Consider the following 18951-nt stretch of genomic DNA (forward strand, 5'->3'; position numbering starts at 1 on the left):
TGATGTCAAGATCACGTGAAATTTGAGATACGCCACATGGTCAGCCACAAACCCACCTGAGCCATGCACGTCTACGCTGTAAGGGCGCGGGCATTTCACGGATGTGCTCATCAGCCACAGAGTCTACGTCATCACCAAACGCCAACACCAACTGCTCCCAGCTCTCTCTGCTACGAGCCAGCGTATTCGTGGAGCAGATAGATGCTCTTGCCCCAACTGCAGGTCATTCATCAGTTGCATTTGTTTATAGATACAAAAACATAAATCATTAACTGAAACATCTGTGCTAATAGGTTGATAACTTTTATGAGTCCGATACCATGTATATCCAATATAGATTGTTAAACCCTACCAAATCAAAGTGATACCCATTAAAATTATGTAGACGTGAGAACATATGCCGTAATGGCACTGAAACGTTCCGCAGTTAGTTTCAGAACTACCTGAAGAAGTTCAATGGCGATGTCCTGTCTAATTTTCTGATCTATACTGGACGCCTGCAAGAAGTTCTGCCAGCTGGCATTGGAGAGCTTCCAAACGACGGCATCTCGTTCAATTGTCATATTCGAGGTCCTTGATGTGTTCGAAAAGAAAGGCAACTCGCCAGCAGTGGTGCCCGCAACAATTGTCTCCGCGAAATGGCCTTGCTCGTAGTCATACTCAGCTTTAAGAATTCCGCTTTCGACCAGATAAAAGCCATTGGCAGACTGACTCCTCCGGTATAGACACGTTCCGGCTTTGTGCTCCTCTCGTAAAAAGTATGTGCACAGAGGTTTCCAGAATGTAGCTGGCTTCGATGACAAATCCTGGAATATCTGAAGAATAAGAAGAAGCGGCTGCTCCTTGATTTGCTGTTGACATGGCAGTGATTGTGCGGACTGCTCAACAGGATGTGGTGCTGATTGCAAAATGCTCGATAGCGGCTCAAATGTGGGATCAGTCAGCATGAGATTCGAACTAGTCGTATGCACGAATGCCTGACGTGGAGATCCGACTTCGAATTCAGGGTCCTGAGAGAAAGATCCAAACTTGAAGGCGCGAACGATTCCAGCTGGCTTCTGCTGCTGGATGTCCTGATCTATTGCCGATTGGACTAATTTAGCCGTCTGATGATCGCGCACATCATAGTAAACAGCCAAAAGCTCGTCCTCGCACCATTCGAGTGCTGAGTTTAAGTCTTCAAAGACACCAACATTCACAGAGCCATCATCCAACGAGCTCCAAGCGCCCACGCTCTGTAAACTGTGTGCAACATCGTCAGGCATGGCACATATGATAAGCTTCGTATTCTTGGATTCCAGAAACCGGCGAATACGAGTGAATCCTTCAGAAGCCGAGAAGTCTATGCCCTTGACATCTCGGAAGTCCAGGATGATATACTTGATGTGCTTGAACTGATCGTCGTGCATGGCAGCCGAGATAAACACTTCTCGAATCTTTGATTCAACCGCGACAATTGTGCCAAAAAAGAGGAATCCAGTTAGCTTGCAGACAAAAATTTCATCGCCCACTTCCTTCAAAAATCGCTGCTGGAACGGATGGCGCCTGACAGTTGAACGGGCGATAGAACCAGAGTATGTTGCCTTGATGGGAGGCTTGCGAGCAGACTCGACAACGAAAGTGCAGCAAGCGAGAATGATACCAATAATGATTCCGTACACAAAGTCCCATGCCCCCATGGCAAATATGATGGCTGCAATAACGACATACTCTGCGCGACTGACACGACCCCATGTGTCATAGAGCGCTTCTTTCATAAGCTCAATTCCAAGAAGGAAGATGAGTGCACCGACTACCATGACAGGAATCACTCCAATCACTGCAGGGCCAGATACCATGACGGCCGCGGTGGCAATTGCAAGCATGAAGCCAGCAATGCGACTATCAGCGCCACTTCGGATGAACAAGAGACTGTTTGTATAGACGAGGTAGTTCTGAGAAAGTTAATCAGTGAAGGAACGACAAAGTCAAGACAATGCGTCTCACCTGAATAGACCCGCACAATCCAGATATCGAATTGGAAATTCCGTGCGCAATGAGCTCACGGTCAACATCAACATTATCCACTCCAACTGACACAGCCAGTGCCGGGACATTGATGGGAACATGAAGAATACCGAAAAATGTCAATGCAAACATTGCAGGGATCGTTGAAAACAGCGCGGACCAATCGACTGCAGAAAATTGGTAGAGCGAATAGAAGTGATACCAAGGAGCAGAAGCTGCGGGACTCGCAAACACCCAGCCTTCAGACCGCAGAAGTTCAAGGGAGATTCCTGAGACGACAGAGACAATCAAATGGAACAGGCCAAAAACGAGAAGGAAGAAAGTGGGAACTAGCAATGGATGCTTAATTCTATGCTCAAGGACGAAAAGAATGGTGGTGAGACAAAGCGGCAGACCCCACTTCAGCAGGGTCAGCGGCTGGAGCAAAAATTTCGCAGTCTCCAAGGTATATGTGAGATTGCCCTCAAGTCTTGACGATACTTCCAGGCCGGTAGCTATCAGAAACCAGCCGACACCACCAATGCAGCCGACCAAAATATGGCGAGGAAAAAATCCAATCAAAGAACCAATGCGTGCGCGACCAAGGAGATAGAAGACCGCACCGGTGACAATGGATGAGAGAGCATACGCCAAGATTGTTGTGGCAATAACAGTATCTGGACGGTCTTCACCAATGCGTTCGAGGAGAGTATATGCCATAGAATGGAAAAAGGGTACAACTTCAATCATTTCAGAGCCGACACCACCTTTGAACACCGAGCCGCCGGCGGAGTACACAATCTGTGATACTATGCAGGAGACGTAAAACATGGACAGACCGTCGGGACCTAGGCTGGAGAAAATTGGCTCGCTAAGTGGGAAAAGGATCATGCCGTAGGAGAGACCATCAAGGACATTGAGGAGGACCCCGAGCAGGGTGGACGGAATGTACTTGACAGGCGCGAGCAGAGTCTCCTTATTTTCTCGAATGTATATGCCAGCGGCTTTGAGCAGAGGCCGTGACCGAGTGATGATTGGAGGTGACATGCTATAGCTGAGAACCTTGCGGGGTCGAAGGAGCGAGCGTATCCAGGAGTGCAATGAGCGGGAGCGATTATGGCCATCTGCAGCAGTTGTGATGCCAAACTGCGAGCCGTAGCGCACGTTAGCACTCTCTAGATCATGGCAAATCTCTGATCGTCTCGGTTCCCAATCTTCGTCGTCAGAAGAGCCCAGCAAGGGGTGATCGTCAGAAACATCGGCCCGACTGCTGTCAGACGCTGCGACGTACACGTCAGCTGCTGTGATCGTGGGATGCGAAGAAACGGTAGTGTTATGGCCAAAACTATTCTCTGCGGAGGACGAGGAGGAGACAGAGGCGGAGCGCAGCAAATTTGTGAGATTTGACTCTGAAGCGACTGATGAACGGGGCGGGACGGGGACTGCTGGGGGGAGAGGCACCAGCACAGGATTCAGAGCCATTGAGGCGATCTCTGCCGTGAAGTCTCTGACATGCGTAGCGAGGGTGTGCTGGGGATCACGGTCTCCCACAGGGGTACTGGAGGCGGAGGCAGAGGCGGGCGAAGCGTGAGGAAGCAGGGCCTTCAGCGCAGAGGTATTCTTAAAGGACGGGGCAAGAAGGGATACGGGTGAGGCAGTGAGAGTGAGAGAAGCTCGCCATGAGACTGGCGAGCCGTCTAGATCGGGCATTGCTGTGGAGGAAGCTGTGGCAGTGAAGGAGGAGATAGAGGCGGCGGAGGAGAAAAATCACAGCAACGCGTCTTCGGGGAGGGCGACAAAGACGCTGAAAAACTCCCAACCGGGCGACATACGCAAAAAAATTAGGCCGTGTTTATCTGGGGATACGTCTACAGAGCTCAAGTGCAGGAGCTGCATATTGCACATGTACGCTGCACCCCATAACAGAAGTAACGCACACACCATCGCGCCATCTACGCCGCACGCACGTGCCCTGGGGCGCTCTTTGGTCACATAACGCTCACAAGCCATTCAGTGTGCAATCACGACTCACAACTGCAGTCATCGACTGGAAGGGTTGCGCACTGATGACCACGACGCTCGCAATCAGTCGGCGGTTGGCCGGCATCGACTTGTCGATTAGCGAACTCTTGCTGGCGTCAGCTTGAAAATGGCGCTATCAAGTACGGCGAGCGGCGGAGGCTGGAAGACGCAATTCATATCTGCGCCACATCTGCGCGTCCGTCCGCAAGCCACATCCTACATATATGTGCGTACAGTTTGCACGTCTGTCGAGTCTTGGCCGGTCGCGATACCAGTCGACCATGCGGAGCTGCTTTTTTCTCTTCTCGACTTTGCTGCCAACTTTACTTGCCATCATTGACATTGCCACTATATCTGCTACCCAATGTCCTGCTACGCTGAGCCTGATGTTCTGAGCTGGTCATTGAACGATCGCGTCCCTGATCTGTCTGTCACTGTAGCTTCGCCAACGCAACGGCCGACCGATATACGTGGTTCACTATCACAATGACAATGGATCCCTCTTGTCAATGGATAATTCGACAGGAATTATTTCTGAACCGCAAGTGGTGTCAGGGTTTACATCCAATTCTATGGCTCGAAGGCATGAATGGAACCAGGACGTAGTGCTCTCTCACCCCATACCAATAGTGATGTGCAGCCATTCTTTACCACCACATTTGATTACCGATCTTCTGAAGTGGCCAGATTGAGACCATTGGTGGTGATATACTGGCAGACACGCTACATATCGAGCAAAGGTTGTAAAAAGTGATGTACATCATATCGAATATTGATCCAGATGACTTCACAATGCGGGAAGGTTGCGCAGTAACTATTCCTTCAAAATTCCATGTCAGAATACTAGTTACTGTATTCAAAAATGCGTCAGATGCATGTTATCTGCAAAGTATTACAACCCGTAGGGACAGCACTCCCCACACCAGCTAAATTATTCCTTGTCCAGGTATCCGACGCCAGTCTCAACGCACTCGTGAATAATACGTTCGGAAATGAGACCTTGATCTGCCATAGCCTTGAATGCCGTCTTGAAGGCCTCACCGCTGCGATGGGTGACCTCGAGCGCGGCGCGGTTCTTGTACCGCTCAAAGATGGCGAACTTGTCAGGCTCTTCGACGCTCTTCATGAAATAGTAGCTGAAAGCTTCGGGCTCATTCTCCCATACGTCGGCTGCGACGGGCTTGAAGAGTTCAAGCGCAGCGTCACGCTTGCCGGGCGCGGCGGTGAAGTACACGAGCAGCAGCAGGACTTCGGGGTCCTGCAGCTTGGAGAAACCCGGGCGCGTGACGAAGCCGACGTCGGCGGGCTCGTATGCGTCAAGCTTGAACGGCTTCTCGCTATGTGGGCCCGCGCCAGCGACGAACGCCTTGAAAGGCTCGGACGTCATGTGCACGTTCTCTGCGTACGCCAAGTCTTCGTAGCTGGTTTCCAAGTAAGCCAATTGTACACGCACCGGGGAGCAAGCACAAGCACACATACAGCTCAAGACCGAAGATGGTATCGGGCTGGTCTATGGGAGAGTAGAAGTAGTAGGCCTCAGTGGTCTCGTTCGCCTTGACGTGGACCGCCTCGGGCCCAAGCGACTCGAGGACCTTCATTTCATTAGATCGAGGCCATTTTGCCATCTCGAACATATTCAAATCTCAGCAAAAGTACTTACAGCCGCACGGGCGCCGGGCTTGGGGTAGATCTAAGCGACGGGTTAGTGCAATTGCTTCTCGTCCTCGCCGCAGCCAGTGGGAGCCAGCCATATACGAGCGCATGTGTGGAGCTGCACAGTCCTGGCAAAACAAGCTAACCTACCTCAACAAGAGCGCAAAGAGTCATCGTGTATGCGACTGAGTAGCGTATTGCGTGGGAGAAGACGGCGATCAATGACTTATAAGTGGGTGACGGACTGACGGACAACGACCTACCGAGCGCACTTGCGCGGGGTCGCCTAAGCGGCTAAGTCTGTAAGCAGACGGTACAAGCCGCTCGTCCGATAGGAGCACTAGTTTCCATGGGTCCCTTCGCAGTTCCAGCACTCCCACGTGCTCACGATCCAGCTAGTAGCTGTGTCGTACCGACCGAGAGGCATACTAGTAGTTATTAGAAGTTCGATTGCATAACACTATCCCATGAATGATGGCTCAATACAAAGACAAAGAGAAAGGGGAAAAGCTCGCTCGTGGCGGAGGGGGATGAACACGACAACAGAACACATGAAAGCAAAAGACGCGCTAATTCCAAATGCAACGATAAAAACACCAGCCCTGTGAGAGGAATAAACACATGAAACGCAACGCAGCGCACCTCCGGCTCACTCGTCCTCCAAACTCCTCCTCGGCGCGTCTAATCGAGATCTGACTGATACTTCCACCGACCCTCCTGCAAACCCTTGGCGGTGTCGGTAAGCAGCAGCTGGCGTCGCTTGTTGCAGTAAGCAGTGCGATCCATAACCTCGACCTTGCGCGTGGCGAGCTCCTGCGTGGGCAGCTCGAACAGCTCGGAAAGATGCTCGACCGCCATTTCGAGGTCCTTCTGATTGTCCTCAAAGATATGGGTCTCGTTATTCCGCGCAAGGTAGAAAGCAAACGCGTAGGTAAACTTGAGAGTGCGGCGGCACTCCTGAAGCACGGCCGAAGCCTGAGCAAGATATTGCACCTCGATCCACGACATGCCGGACGTGCTCTGGAGCTGAGTCATCTTTTTCTCAGTACGCAGGTAGAGCTCCTTGTCGAGCCTGGCAGACTGCTCGTGGTTTGCATAGCGATTGTAATAGTGCAGATAGCGGTCGAGGGAAGCGCGGGACTTCGCCTGGTTGGTACGAGCCTCGACGCCAGACTTTTCGTCGTAGCGCGAGCAGTTGTACCAGGAGGTGCCGTGCTCTGCCCACTGGCCAATGCAGATCCAGCAGAACTCGTGCTTGCACTTGCGGCAGGTCATATGGTTGCAACCTCCATTCTTCTCGATCGTGGCCATGCACTTGGGACACTCCTTTGTGTTTGCAGAGATCCAGTTTGCGGTCTCTGAGTCGTCCTCGCACTTCTTGATCCACTTCTTGACAAGCACGCAGATGCACGGCTGGTGGTCTGGCAGCCCGCAGCCGAAGCAGAAGCTGTGTCCGCACGCGCAGTGCACGGTGGGCACGATCGAGTTGAGATCCTTCATCGAGACATCGTCGCACTTGATGGCGTACTCGCAGTTCGGTGCGGGGCACCAACGGAGGTGCTCGTGGTCGAGCACGAACGTGCGGTCGAGCAAGGTGTGATAACGTGCGTACACAGTGTCGTCGGCGAGCAGCCGCACAGCGCTGTCGTTCAGCACCAAGGAACACGGGGTGCCGGGACACTGTATGTTGCGGGACTCGCCCTCGTCCATAATCTTCTGTGACACATATTGTTTGTAGCAGCTGAGACAAAATCGATGCTCGCACTCAATCGCGAAGGTCTCCATGCCGTCGGAGTCGTCGCAACAAATGTCGCACATGAATCCGGGAACGGGCTTGATCTCGTACATGATGTCGTCTATGCCACCGTTCTCGCTCAAGTGGATTCCCGCGCTTCCGAGTACGCGCTCAGGATCATCCGTATACTTCTCTAATAGTTTATCGCTGTTCCATTTGTAGTGTAGAAGCAGCGTCGTCACGTGCTGCTTCGAGAGACCGAGAATGCCGGCGACCTGATCGATTTGTGCGTTCTGGCGCTGCTGGATGTCCTGTATGGAGAGCACCTCGAACGGGACCTCGTACGGTCTCAGCTTGTTGTTCTCCGGCTGCACGTCTTCGAAGCCGTCGTTGTCGCCGTAGTCTGTATCGGAGTCAGCAATCAGGCACGACCAGGCACCGCGTGGCAAACAGGCCGCAAACATACCAGACACGTCATAGCTCTCGTCATCGAAGCGGTCATCGTCCGAGCCTTGCTCGAAGTCGTCGTAGTCGTCGTCGCTGACGTCGCTCATGATAACCGCCGCCTCCTCCGCGTACGCGAGTGGCGCGTCGCGCTTCTGCTTCTTGGCGATATGCTCCTGCTGCTGCGGCGGCTGCTGCTGCTGCGGCTGCTGCAACAGGGTGTCAGGTGGAGAGAGCGGCGACGCGGACGTCGAGGTTGGGATGGCGGGACAGGACAGCGCGGTGCTGGTCGCGACAAACGAGGGCTGGTCGTAACCGCGCGCGATCTTCTTGGGCGGCGGGGAAGGTGTCGATGGCGACGGCGGTCTGGAGAGTGCGTCCACGGCGCCGGAGGTGGGGGTGGCGGGGCAGCGGGTGCCCGAGAGGAGGAGTGTGAGGGCGGTCGCGAGGGCGGCGGGGCGCTGGCGGACGGGGTGGAGCGAGCGGGGTGTGGATAGGAACAGAGGCAAGAGCGATGAGACCCGGAGATGCGTGGGAACTGGAAGTGCGTCCGTTGGCGGGGCGCCGGAAATAGAGCGGCAAGGCAGCGACGGTCGGAGCAGCACAGCGCAGCGGGCACAAGACGCAATCGCAGCACTCGCAGATTTACAGCAGAACAGCTCACCGCAAACGCAGCGCTTCAGACACGGAATACGGCCGTCGCTCGTCGCCGCGATTACTCCAAATCCAGCGCAGCGACCTGCCGCGCGGTGAGGCGCATCGCGGCGCACCGAGCCTGGCCCGCAACGCCACACTGTGGCGCCGCAGCCACCGCGGCAGCAGCAGCAGCAGCAGCAGCAGCAGGGTAACTTATTCTGCAGCACAAGCTGTACGAACTTCTGATCCGGATGCTCTAATTTTTACCACCCACCGCTCTATAATGTCGTACGTCGTTCCACACCACTCACCAAAACAAAACAAAAACCAACTCGGAAAGAAGCACCTCGTTCATGTGCCCAAAAAACTCAGCCCCATCATACTCGTCCAAGCGTCGCGCCCACACCAGCATCCAGTGCCAGCGCCTCCTCCGCGCCCTGCGGCTGCAGCACGATGCGATCGCCGGCGGCAGTGCGATCGCGATGGCTACCAATCAGCACTGCGCCGGTGTCGTCTGCGTCTGCATTGATGTTGTCGCCATCAGCCGTTAAGGTAGTCGCTCCCATGGCCTCCTCCTCGTCGCCTTCGTCATCGCTGTCCTTAGGTCCAACGGGGTTGTAGTTGTATCCGCTACCGCCCGGGGCATGCGCCATTGCAATCCGACTAAGCTCTGCTAGATCATACTCCGTCATAAACAAAGCTCCTATGAAGGACGGAATCGACGTGCCGATGCCAACCCAAAGCAACACCGCCATGACATCCTTGTACGCAGCCACGATCGACTGCCGCTCTGGACTCATGAGATCTGGGAATGTGTGGCGCGCATACGAGAAGTCCGCGTAGATTTGCGGTACAAGATCAAGCATTTCAGGCAGCACGTATTGTCGTAGCTTTACCGGCAGCAGCGACGTCCAGATCGCACCAGAGATGGACGCGCCCACGGCGGATCCAAGCGAGAACACAGTAAGGAACATTGCGGTGGCTAGCGCAACATCGGCATGTCCGCACGAGGCCTGCACGCCGAGCTGCGTCGGTAGAGAAAGCATGCCGCCGCCAATGCCGGTCAGCACTTGCGACAATACAACCCACGTCAGCCGTATACTCGGCCCTCGAGTGAAGTGCATGCTCATGATGCCAAGTTGGTAAACCGGGATGCCAATAAGCAGCCATCGCTTATACCGTGACGACCGCTTGATCAGGTACGACACGAGCAGGCCCGACATGGTCGCAGCAAACGAAAACAACTGCACGACTTGTCCTGCGCCGTCTGTCGATATGTCACGCGTCACCATCAGGTAGCTGAAGAAGTACGGCTGCACGATGTTGTACACCATGTCGTAGAAGAAAATCACCCCACAGCCGCTCAACACGGTCTTGTTCTTGAGCACATGAAGACTCAACAGTGGCCGAGGGAGCGTCGCATTGTGGGGGTCTGCCTCCACGGCGGACGCGAGCCGCAGCTCCCATAGTACAAACAGTACAAACAGAGCCGTACCGCCAAGTAAAAGTCCTGGGATTCGCGCATCATGCCATTGGCTCTCCATGGTGCTAGAGAGTGTGAGCGGAATCAAGATCATTGAGCACGCAGCAGTGAAGAGCAGCAGTCCGAGAACGTCAAGTGCGCTCGACACTGACGACAGAATCTGCATGACCGACCGGCCAGCCCAAGTGTATTTCGGGATCAGGCCAAGTCGCCGGCCTTCGCGCTGACTCTTGAATAGTGTGTACACCAGTGGCGAAGCTGCCACAGGAATAAGCGCAACCCAGATACCGTAGCCCTTGCGCCAGGTGAACTTTTCAGTTACGACGTTCGCGATATTTGGTCTACCATGCAGGTCAGCAACAACGTGCTGGATATCAAACCGCACAACTGTACATACGCGATCCACACTGTGAATAAATAGGGCACGTCTGGTAGCACCGAGAAAAACGCGCGGTTCAACAGATCGGTCGTGTCCGCAACAAAGATCTGCTGCAGGATCAACAGTCCTGTCGTGCCGCTCGCCGAGAACAACTGCGCGCTGGCATACGCGATCACCCCGCCGGCGAGCGCCATCTGCAGGTACCCGACCGAAATGAGTACAAGCGACAGCACGAACGCTTCCAAGCGTCCGAACGCGTTGGCGATCTTTGCCATCGGTGTCTTGACCACCGCGAAGAGGATGCCTTGTACCACACTCACGGTCGCCAGGAGCGAATGGGCATGGAATTCACTTGTCGCGAATGGCGTCAGCAGGGCGGCGACTTGTCCTGAAAGCGAGGTCGTGAATGCGAGGCAGAAGAGGCCGATGTAGGCGACGTGAAGACCATGCTGCGACCATAGCTGCGACAAGATCTCCGCCTTGTGCACGCCTGTAGAAAATCAGCCAGCGTGCACACAGACAATTGCCACTCTTCTGGCAGAACATACCTAGCTCGACCTCCTCCTGCTCGTCGTCGCCGAGCGTGCGCACCGTGTTTGACCGAGTCAGTTCGTACAGCGGATTGTCGACGGCGTTGCTCTCCTCGTGGCCGTCATATGCAAATTCGTTGGCACCGGTCGCGAAGGATGAGTACGCGTTGTGATACCGTGCGCCGCTGGCAATGTCCATACTGCTGTTATTATCGTCGGCATTATTGTGGTGGTGGTGATGGTGGTGGTGGTACTGGTGGCTGGTGCCATGCAGCGCGCGTGCATCCGAGCTCGTTGGCAGACTCTGCCCGAGCATCGTCGCGTTGTGGCGGGGGAGCGGTTTAGGCGAGCTGCGAGGGAAGTGCGTCGGCGCTCAGCGCTGCGAACGAATATAAGCCAGTGAGGACGACATCCACCAGAGACACTGAGGAATGTGTTGTAGAAGCCAGATAAGTGGTGTCCCGGCGGAGCCGCCGGTCGGGGTTTTACCAGCGTCGACCGCGCGGACAGGGATCCGCCGGGGCTGAGTCTAAGCGCGTGGGATGTGTTGTTCAACTGTCTGTGATCGCGTGCGCCCACTACCATCATGCACACACAACTACTACGCACACTGTCATCAAATGATACCTTATACACCATTACACTGCAAAACAATATACTGCAACCAACTCCACTGCCAGTCCACCCATGAGAAACACCGTTCCCGACGATAATGCTCTGGATAGACAACGCGCCACCAGCACCAGACACAGCAGTATCGTTGCCTCTCGTCTCGCCCGTCCCCTCTGTCACGCCCCATCTCACCGCACGCAGAGAGCAGAAACATATACGCACAGCATTTACCGCCACGTGTACATCAAAATCACTCCGCTCTCTGCAAAACGGCCGCGGGAGGTTATCGGACTGGACGGAAAGCGACGATCAAGACAACGCCACCGTTCGCCGCAACCCCGGTGCTACCACGCGGCGCCTTAAAAGCCGTGGATCTTGATGTTCTTCTTCAAGATATTGAGCTGGGAGGAGAGAAACTCCATGACCTTGACGCGCTGGTCGCCTTGCAGCTGAATAACTTCACCTAGCTCTTCATCTTTCACGATCGTGCCGTTGCAGGCAAAGTCCTTCTTGAGCGCTCTTAGAATACGCTTCTGGTCATATTCTTGAGGAAGTCCCTGCACGGTGGTGAGGGTCTTGCGGCCGTTCCGCTGCTGGATACGGATGTGGATGTAATTTGTCGGCTGACTATCGTCGTCACCAGTGTCGGCGAAGGGATCTGCAGTGGTGGAGCGGGAAGTTAGTGGGGCGCCCACACAACAAAAAAAACTGCCCGGTGGCGCTCGTACCAAAAGACTTTAAATTCTCGATGGACGTAGACATAAACTGGAAGACGGGGGCGCTGTTTGACCGGGACGGGTAAAACGAAATGGAGGTGGGAAAGAGGAAAGGGGATGCCGGGGGCTTCTGTTGTCGGGTTGTGCTGATGCAAGTACGGACCGGCGCGGGAGAGAGGGCGACGGGAGGTAGATTAGCTGCGGGGCTATTGGTGAAGAAGAAGAAGAAGCAGCCAGAAAGCGAAGCTGCCTGCGAAGCGGGCACTCTCTTTTGGCCACCGCCACGCTGCCAGCTCCCCTAGCCCTCGCCAGATTGCTTCCACGTGACCGGCGCATGAGACCGCGACAAACTGCAGATCTAGAGACCTCATGGACTACTCTTCATTTGTGATTATCTAGAGCGCGGTCATCGTGAACCCCGCACCGGATGCCCTGCGCGCAGTACTTATTCCTAAGTCCTAACTGCGGAGAGCATGCGCTTCATCAGTGCGTGGCCGGAGGCTGTCTTAGCCGGCTATTACAAATCGCCACAAGCCCCGCCGCGCACACCTTACGGCATGGCGGCTGTTCCGCCTCTCGAAACTCTATTATGTGGCGCACTAATGCACATTCTTTGCGCGGTGTGTCGCGTGTATGCCGTAAACACGACAGAGCAGTCGCGCTTGCGCCTGCCGCCACACGTCGCTTATGTCCGATAGGTGCATGATGACGTTGCCGGAGGTCATAATCTCCCTTCACTCTTCTCGTGGTCGCGATATCAAGGCGCACGCGCAGCCTTCTATAAAGCAGATCCCCTTTCCCCGCTTCGTCTGTTCGTCATCGCGCAAGCTTCATAGCTTTCATCTTCACACACATCTCGCACATAAACTTACATTTATCACACTACTACACAATGGGCCACGGACACGGAGGAGGCGGATTCGGCCACGGTGGCCATGGCGGCGGCTTCGGTGGTTACGGCGGCGGCCATCATCACCACCACGGCCACAACGGCGGTGTCTTTGGCTACTATCGTCCGCGCGCCTTTGGACCGACCATCGTCGTTGCGCCCCGTCCTGTTTACGGATATGGCGCGCTGCCCCCGCCCGGATATGGCCCGGGTTATGGGTCTGGTTATGGTTACGCTCGTCCTGTTGTTCCGGTCTATTCGTCCTCCCCGGATTGCTGCTGCTGTTGCATCTAAGTATGACGCCAATCATGACCATCATACCACCGGCAATCTCTACTCTAGAGAGAATTATCGCGCTCGGCATTTTTGCCTATCGAGCGGCATTTCTTGGTATCTCAATTAGCGATCAGGCTCCGACGCACGCATGTCTCTCTTTTCTGACGCGTCGCTCCGTCTCAGCAATGCAGCTTGACATTGCGCACTAATCGACTGAGCTTCTCTTTGGAATATCGCATTCACCTCGAATTAGATGCTTATATATCACCCATTTGCTTTATAGATCTTAACGACATTAATGCATACTACAAGATATCATACACCATAAATAATTATAATAAAATCCCATAAAATATCCATAACACCTGTGCCTTGTATGATACCTTCTTCACCATGATAAATTCACCTCCTCAAACCTCTCACTCATCGCCCTGGCGTATCCTGCTGTCGCGACCTCTTTCACGCGCGAGTAATACACTGGGCAGTCCTGTGACCGACACTCGATAGTCTCGGACATTGGAACGCCTGTGCAGGAGTGACATATCGCGAGCAGATTTGTCAGCCGACGCTCGTGTTCGCGTTCCCGTTGCTTAAGCGAGAAATAGCTCTGCTCAGGGCTCGTCATGCATGAATCACATACATCTCCAGACGTGTTCTGCTTCACGCGGCACACTATGCATGCAGCCGACTTCATGTACGAGTGCAGAGTACTCTTCTTTGTAGTTACGGCGGTTGTGGGAGTCGTTGCCGCTGCCGCGTCGCGAAGATGCTCCGGAATCTGCACGACCTTCGGCATCTCATCGTACCACGCCTTCGAGCTCGCCCCAAACAGATTAAATATCCTGTCCAAGGGCGGTATCAAGTTCTTCGTGATGTAATACTCCGCGTCGAGAAACATGTGATTATTTGTCAATAGCGTCTCCGGCGCCACGCAACGATCCACAAGCCTCGTGCCCGCTGCGCCCGCGATCACGACATATGGTACGCGCTCGCCGTACTGTACCTCCGCCATCCGGTCCTCTTGCATCTTCTTCGTCGTGATCATGGCACCAGGGGGGAGTAATCCGCCTTCGCTGTAATGACCCAGTCTCACCTCCTTTGCAAAGCAAAAGTCTTGTATCGATACCTTGCCTCGCATAATCTTCATGCACTGGTCCTGAAAATATGACTTCACTTCCGATAAGTCTGCTGTGCGAAATAAAATTCTGCACTTGTTAACATGAACAAGTTCAAATATGATCATACGAAATACTCACTTTAGAGCCCGTTCTTCGATCTGTTGCTCAGCCGGAGTTCTATCGATCAGTTAGCATCGGCTCAACGCCTGACCTACTAGCACAACATACCCATCTCTTCTAACAGTTTCGGTGCCTTTTGCGTCAAAAACCGGCTCTTTCTGCTCCTTCGATTCATACATAAATCCGACGTATCTCTTCTTCGCCTGCAACACACATGGCAAGTACACCTTCTCCATCTTCAATTTAATCGGCCGGGGGTTCATCTGTGTAATCTTCTCCGATATATCTTTGCCCACATCAAATGCCTGATCCTTGCTTTTCCCCGGCAGATGCACAAATAAACTATCTGTGTCACCGTAAACGACCTTCGCGCCCCATTTCTCGGTAGTGTTGATCAACTCAATCGACCGTTCCAAGATCTCGCGACCACTTTGTACAATCGCGTCCGCAATCTCAACGCACGGCATGCGGCCAGAGAATGAAGCGGATGTGTATCCGTACGTCACGTTTGCGATAAATTTTAACGCAAGCTGTCGATTGTTCAGTAGCTTCTTCAAACACGTGTCGTTGCTGTCCCGCATCTCATTCTTCACCATCACACGCGTCTCAAGAATTTCTGTCAACATCTTTGCAAGTAGCGATTGTCGAATATTTGGCTTCACAAACACCAACCCGTTCGGTGAGATCGTGAGATCGTCCTTGAGAAGATTATACAAACCAGTCGGAATCTGCAAATCATCGACGACACCCAATTTGTTGCGCCCTCGCCATGTCTCAATACGTCCTAGACACGTCGAATAGCTGTATCCCTGGTGAACACTTCACTCGTCGTCTTAGGCATCGCACGTACTTACCAATAATTATGCGCAATCATGATCGATGGATATAGACTTTGAAAGTCCAAGACCACCACCGGACTTGTATAGAAGTTGCTATGAGGTTCCATCACAAGCGGCAAGCACTCCAGCGCGTTTTGCTGTCCGACCTGCCCCTTGTCCGGCGACAGCAGGATATAGTTCTCCGCCTTTGCAATACGAAACATCAATGATTCTACTTTAAACTGCGAACCACGTGATATCACGGAATAAAAGTCCACACCGAGAACCCGAGCTTGCTCGCTCGTTCGCTCGATCACTTCCTGGTCACGCAAAAAATCGAGATTCAGCTGTGCGTGCTGCTGGTAGTATTCAATCACGCGCATGCGCTGTCCCGCATTACCAGATTGGTACCATTTCGTGAGATCGCTGGTCGTGTAATACGGGATCCGCCTCTTGAGAATCCTAAACGCGCAGTTCTGGATTGAGTACTGCAACAACGTCACTGAATTCCGCAAAATGCGCCATATATTCAATACGTGTCGTCCGACGATTTTCACAGTGGACGTTTTCATGTAGCCCCATCGGTCGAAATTGTTTGAAGCCGTTCGAGCCAGTGATACGCGCGAGAGTTCATCTGCAAAATCGAAATCGTACTCAGCCTGTGCCCTAGATATCATGTATCCCCATGAAGATCCTTGGAGCTCATATCCAGTGAAAACATCAGGATCCAGCTCGTGTACAGCAGCCGATAAGCTGGCAAACAATTCCAGCTCATCAGGGACAATAGTGAGAATATCAGAGCCATATAGTTTCTTGAGAATCGCAATCTCCTCCTCGTCGGAAGCAACAACAATTACGCCAGAAAATTTCTCGAAGCGTAGAGTCTCATTGCTAGATGGCTGAAAATACCATACAACGCACTTAACCGCATCGTGTGTCGGGTCTGGTAACAGATTTGGTCTGGTGTTCACATGCAACTCCATGCTGAATACAGACATTACCGTCGCAGTCATTTGCTTCCTATATTTGTTTATCCTATGGCCCGTTGGGCTGGTCTTCTGCGTCGGCCCTTGGATCTAGAAGAGGTCAGTAACATGGCGACAGCACAACGTGCACAGATCCATGATACCTGAGAAGAAAACATCAATGGAGTTGCTGGTCTGATGCTCTTCGTGCCTCGACAAGAAGCAATCCACTCCTGTACTTGCTTGCGAGACGGTGGCATAGCGCTATACTGCCAGAATCGAAATGTGCTGTTGCTGTGGTCCTGCATACCCTTATCTTCGATCACACCTGCAGTAAATGGCGCTAAATAAGATGCAGAAGCTCCTTTGATTCTGAATTCCTTCCCTGCATACTCTCGCGGTTTTGATGGTACGTCTTTGTCCACACTGTAAAACGGCTCCTGATAAATTACCTGAGGAATGTTGAGGCGCTCCAACGAGTTAAGTATGTCTCTGCCACTTACAGGAGATTCTGGATACATTATAAGACGACCTTTAATGTTGAAGGATTTAGCAATGTCTGCCTCTAACACGCGTAGTTTTGTTTCTGTCGAACGAAATTAACATCGCATTGGCGCCAGTCCAATTTAGTTGCAGCATACCTGGGGTAGACGATATAGTTGGTATCGACAGCGTTCTCAACGCGGTGGTCTTATTTAGGCTTCCCCACATATCAGCCTCTGTCTTCTGCTGCAGCTTATCAAAATTGCCCGATTTGGTATGCTTGAACGACAATTGCGTCTGCGCCAAATTTTGAGCAGTATCCGTGTCCTTCACAATCACACCAAATTCACGAATAGACACCGTTCGTCGAGCCTTCTTTTCGCTACTACCAACAGGCGAGCTCGCGATGCTCAGCTCAGAAGATGAGAACATTCTGGCTTCAATCGGCGAGTCGGAGCTAGTACTATCGATGAACTGTGACTATGTAAATATAGATTTTCGTAAATTTTCAGTCTCCGGCATACCTTGCGCTTGAGCTGCTGCTGAGCAGCTGGGATATGACTTGCTTCGTCTCTGCTTTCAGTATGCTCACTAGCATCATCTATTTTCGCCAGTTCTTCTGCGGACACATGATCCCAGAATAAAGAGTCTGACAAGTAGTCCCCAGTAGAACGCGGCATCCTTGCTGCTCCCGTAAGCTGGAATAGTGTCGGTATAGCCTTGCTCCGATCGTCATGATGCTCAAAGCCCTCGAACGATGGCAGTGCTGAATCACTGGCGGCATGATCTCTCTCAATCATCTTACGAAGCTTTGGCTCCAACCTATCAAGAGCATTCCATTGGTTCACGTAAGTACTCCTAAGATCTGCTGACATTGGCGGCACTTTTGTAGGCGGTGCTTTCGTATGCTTTCGGCGCGAGCGCTCATCCTTCCACAACTCAGCCATGCTGTGCATGAACTTGAAAGCACTCGGGCCAGTTTGTATGCGCTCTCGGAAATCGTGATGAATATTGCGCTCAGTAATGTCATACTGATTCATGATATCTTGTGCAAGTATATCAACCTCTAACTCGCAATGAGACATGCGATAGGCTCCCTCTGCATTCGAAATCATCGCTGGCGTGATTGTGGTGTTGGTCCACTGGAAATTTGAGACTGTGCCTGATTCTAAAGGATCTAATAAATTAGGGATGCCCTGACACGCATGATATGATAAGGACCTACCTGGCAGCGGCTTCCTGAACAATACACTGGAGCAATTCACCCAACCGCAGCCAAAGAGGTTGAAGTCCGTGAGAAACTGCAGTACATAGGGCAAGTGCGCTTCATACACCAATAGCTTTGTACCCGTAGCAGTTCCTTGTCGTAAGAGATCCGCCAGACGTGTAATAGTCGCTGCTCCAAGCAAATATATCTTCAGATAATACTTCCAGCCGACATGGAAACCGTAGAAGGGAACAGCCTTGCACAAGATGATGTTCGCGATGAAATTGCCCTTCAGCTTTCCCGAACGGCTATATGAAGTATTAAGAGCGTCGTTTATGCTCCGGTACATATTTTTAATACTTGAGTCGACTAAAGTCATAAAGTGAGAAGGAAGATTATAAATGGATAGACGATGAGCAACATACCAGACTCTTGGTCGAGGGTTCCACAGTACTCCACGAACAAGTACGGAAACACGCCATGAATATGGGCACATACTTTCTGCCCTGAATCTGATTCCCCAAAAACTCGAATTGTTGGCACTCTATCGTATTTCTGCTGCTCCACCGGTATCTGTTGCAGTGGGCAACGATTCCGGTCGTGCGAGGTCGGTGAGATCTGGTAGGAGTCGATGTTATTCAGTTGAAATTTAAACAGCGGCTTTTCTGATGAAGATTCTCCGCCTTCAGTCTTCCAGGCGTGTGATCGCATTCCCATCAAAGCTCAGTTGACCATGATAGCAGCTTTGCGGAACGATCTGCGCTGCGGGATCTCGAAATGCTTTGGGGAGCCGCCCAGTCGAGGAAAATATCTGTCACGTGCAGCTCATCAAGTTGGCGCGGCGCTCCTGGCAGGTTGCTGGTAAGGGTTTCTCTTCTG

The 18951-nt window shown here is 52.7% G+C and overlaps 7 protein-coding genes across 7 annotated transcripts; 1 reads left to right on the forward strand and 6 right to left on the reverse strand.

Moving 5' to 3' along the window:
• Positions 1–218: 218 nt before the first annotated feature.
• Positions 219–3747, reverse strand: V1518DRAFT_417584 (sulfate transporter family-domain-containing protein). The gene is made up of 2 exons (XM_066904349.1): positions 1987–3747; positions 219–1934 (listed from the first exon to the last, which is right to left on the reverse strand). Exons 1-2 carry the CDS (start codon positions 3694–3696, stop codon positions 378–380), a joined length of 3267 nt encoding a protein of 1088 aa, XP_066758968.1. The 5' UTR covers positions 3697–3747; the 3' UTR covers positions 219–377.
• Positions 3748–4939: 1192 nt separating this feature from the next.
• V1518DRAFT_374495 (uncharacterized protein) lies at positions 4940–5606 on the reverse strand (the record flags this gene model as incomplete). Its single annotated transcript, XM_066901463.1, has 2 exons — positions 4940–5429; positions 5488–5606. The coding sequence occupies 2 exons, from the start codon at positions 5604–5606 to the stop codon at positions 4940–4942; spliced, it is 609 nt and encodes a 202-aa protein (XP_066758969.1).
• Positions 5607–6342: 736 nt separating this feature from the next.
• V1518DRAFT_374266 (uncharacterized protein) lies at positions 6343–7950 on the reverse strand (the record flags this gene model as incomplete). Its single annotated transcript, XM_066901456.1, has 2 exons — positions 6343–7799; positions 7863–7950. The coding sequence occupies 2 exons, from the start codon at positions 7948–7950 to the stop codon at positions 6343–6345; spliced, it is 1545 nt and encodes a 514-aa protein (XP_066758970.1).
• A 766-nt stretch (positions 7951–8716) lies between these two features.
• V1518DRAFT_417594 (major facilitator superfamily domain-containing protein) lies at positions 8717–11138 on the reverse strand. Its single transcript, XM_066904350.1, has 3 exons — positions 10887–11138; positions 10357–10828; positions 8717–10300 (listed from the first exon to the last, which is right to left on the reverse strand). The coding sequence occupies exons 1-3, from the start codon at positions 11065–11067 to the stop codon at positions 8854–8856; spliced, it is 2100 nt and encodes a 699-aa protein (XP_066758971.1). The 5' UTR covers positions 11068–11138; the 3' UTR covers positions 8717–8853.
• Positions 11139–11407: 269 nt separating this feature from the next.
• Positions 11408–12425, reverse strand: V1518DRAFT_417597 (translation initiation factor SUI1). The gene is made up of 2 exons (XM_066904351.1): positions 12209–12425; positions 11408–12138 (listed from the first exon to the last, which is right to left on the reverse strand). Exons 1-2 carry the CDS (start codon positions 12240–12242, stop codon positions 11840–11842), a joined length of 333 nt encoding a protein of 110 aa, XP_066758972.1. The 5' UTR covers positions 12243–12425; the 3' UTR covers positions 11408–11839.
• A 382-nt stretch (positions 12426–12807) lies between these two features.
• V1518DRAFT_417598 (uncharacterized protein) lies at positions 12808–13720 on the forward strand. The gene has a single exon (XM_066904352.1). The coding sequence runs from the start codon at positions 12884–12886 to the stop codon at positions 13568–13570; it is 687 nt and encodes a 228-aa protein (XP_066758973.1). The 5' UTR covers positions 12808–12883; the 3' UTR covers positions 13571–13720.
• Positions 13619–18940, reverse strand: V1518DRAFT_417602 (uncharacterized protein). Its single transcript, XM_066904353.1, has 9 exons — positions 18498–18940; positions 18091–18441; positions 17390–18042; positions 17024–17339; positions 16547–16968; positions 15454–16493; positions 14708–15400; positions 14618–14656; positions 13619–14566 (listed from the first exon to the last, which is right to left on the reverse strand). The coding sequence occupies exons 1-9, from the start codon at positions 18787–18789 to the stop codon at positions 13750–13752; spliced, it is 4623 nt and encodes a 1540-aa protein (XP_066758974.1). The 5' UTR covers positions 18790–18940; the 3' UTR covers positions 13619–13749.
• Between the last annotated feature and the right edge of the window lie 11 nt (positions 18941–18951).

This window comes from Limtongia smithiae, assembly GCF_038497785.1.
Source record: "Limtongia smithiae strain NRRL Y-17922 unplaced genomic scaffold V1518scaffold_7, whole genome shotgun sequence".
In the NCBI taxonomy this organism is placed as follows: Eukaryota; Fungi; Ascomycota; class Lipomycetes; order Lipomycetales; family Lipomycetaceae; genus Limtongia; species Limtongia smithiae.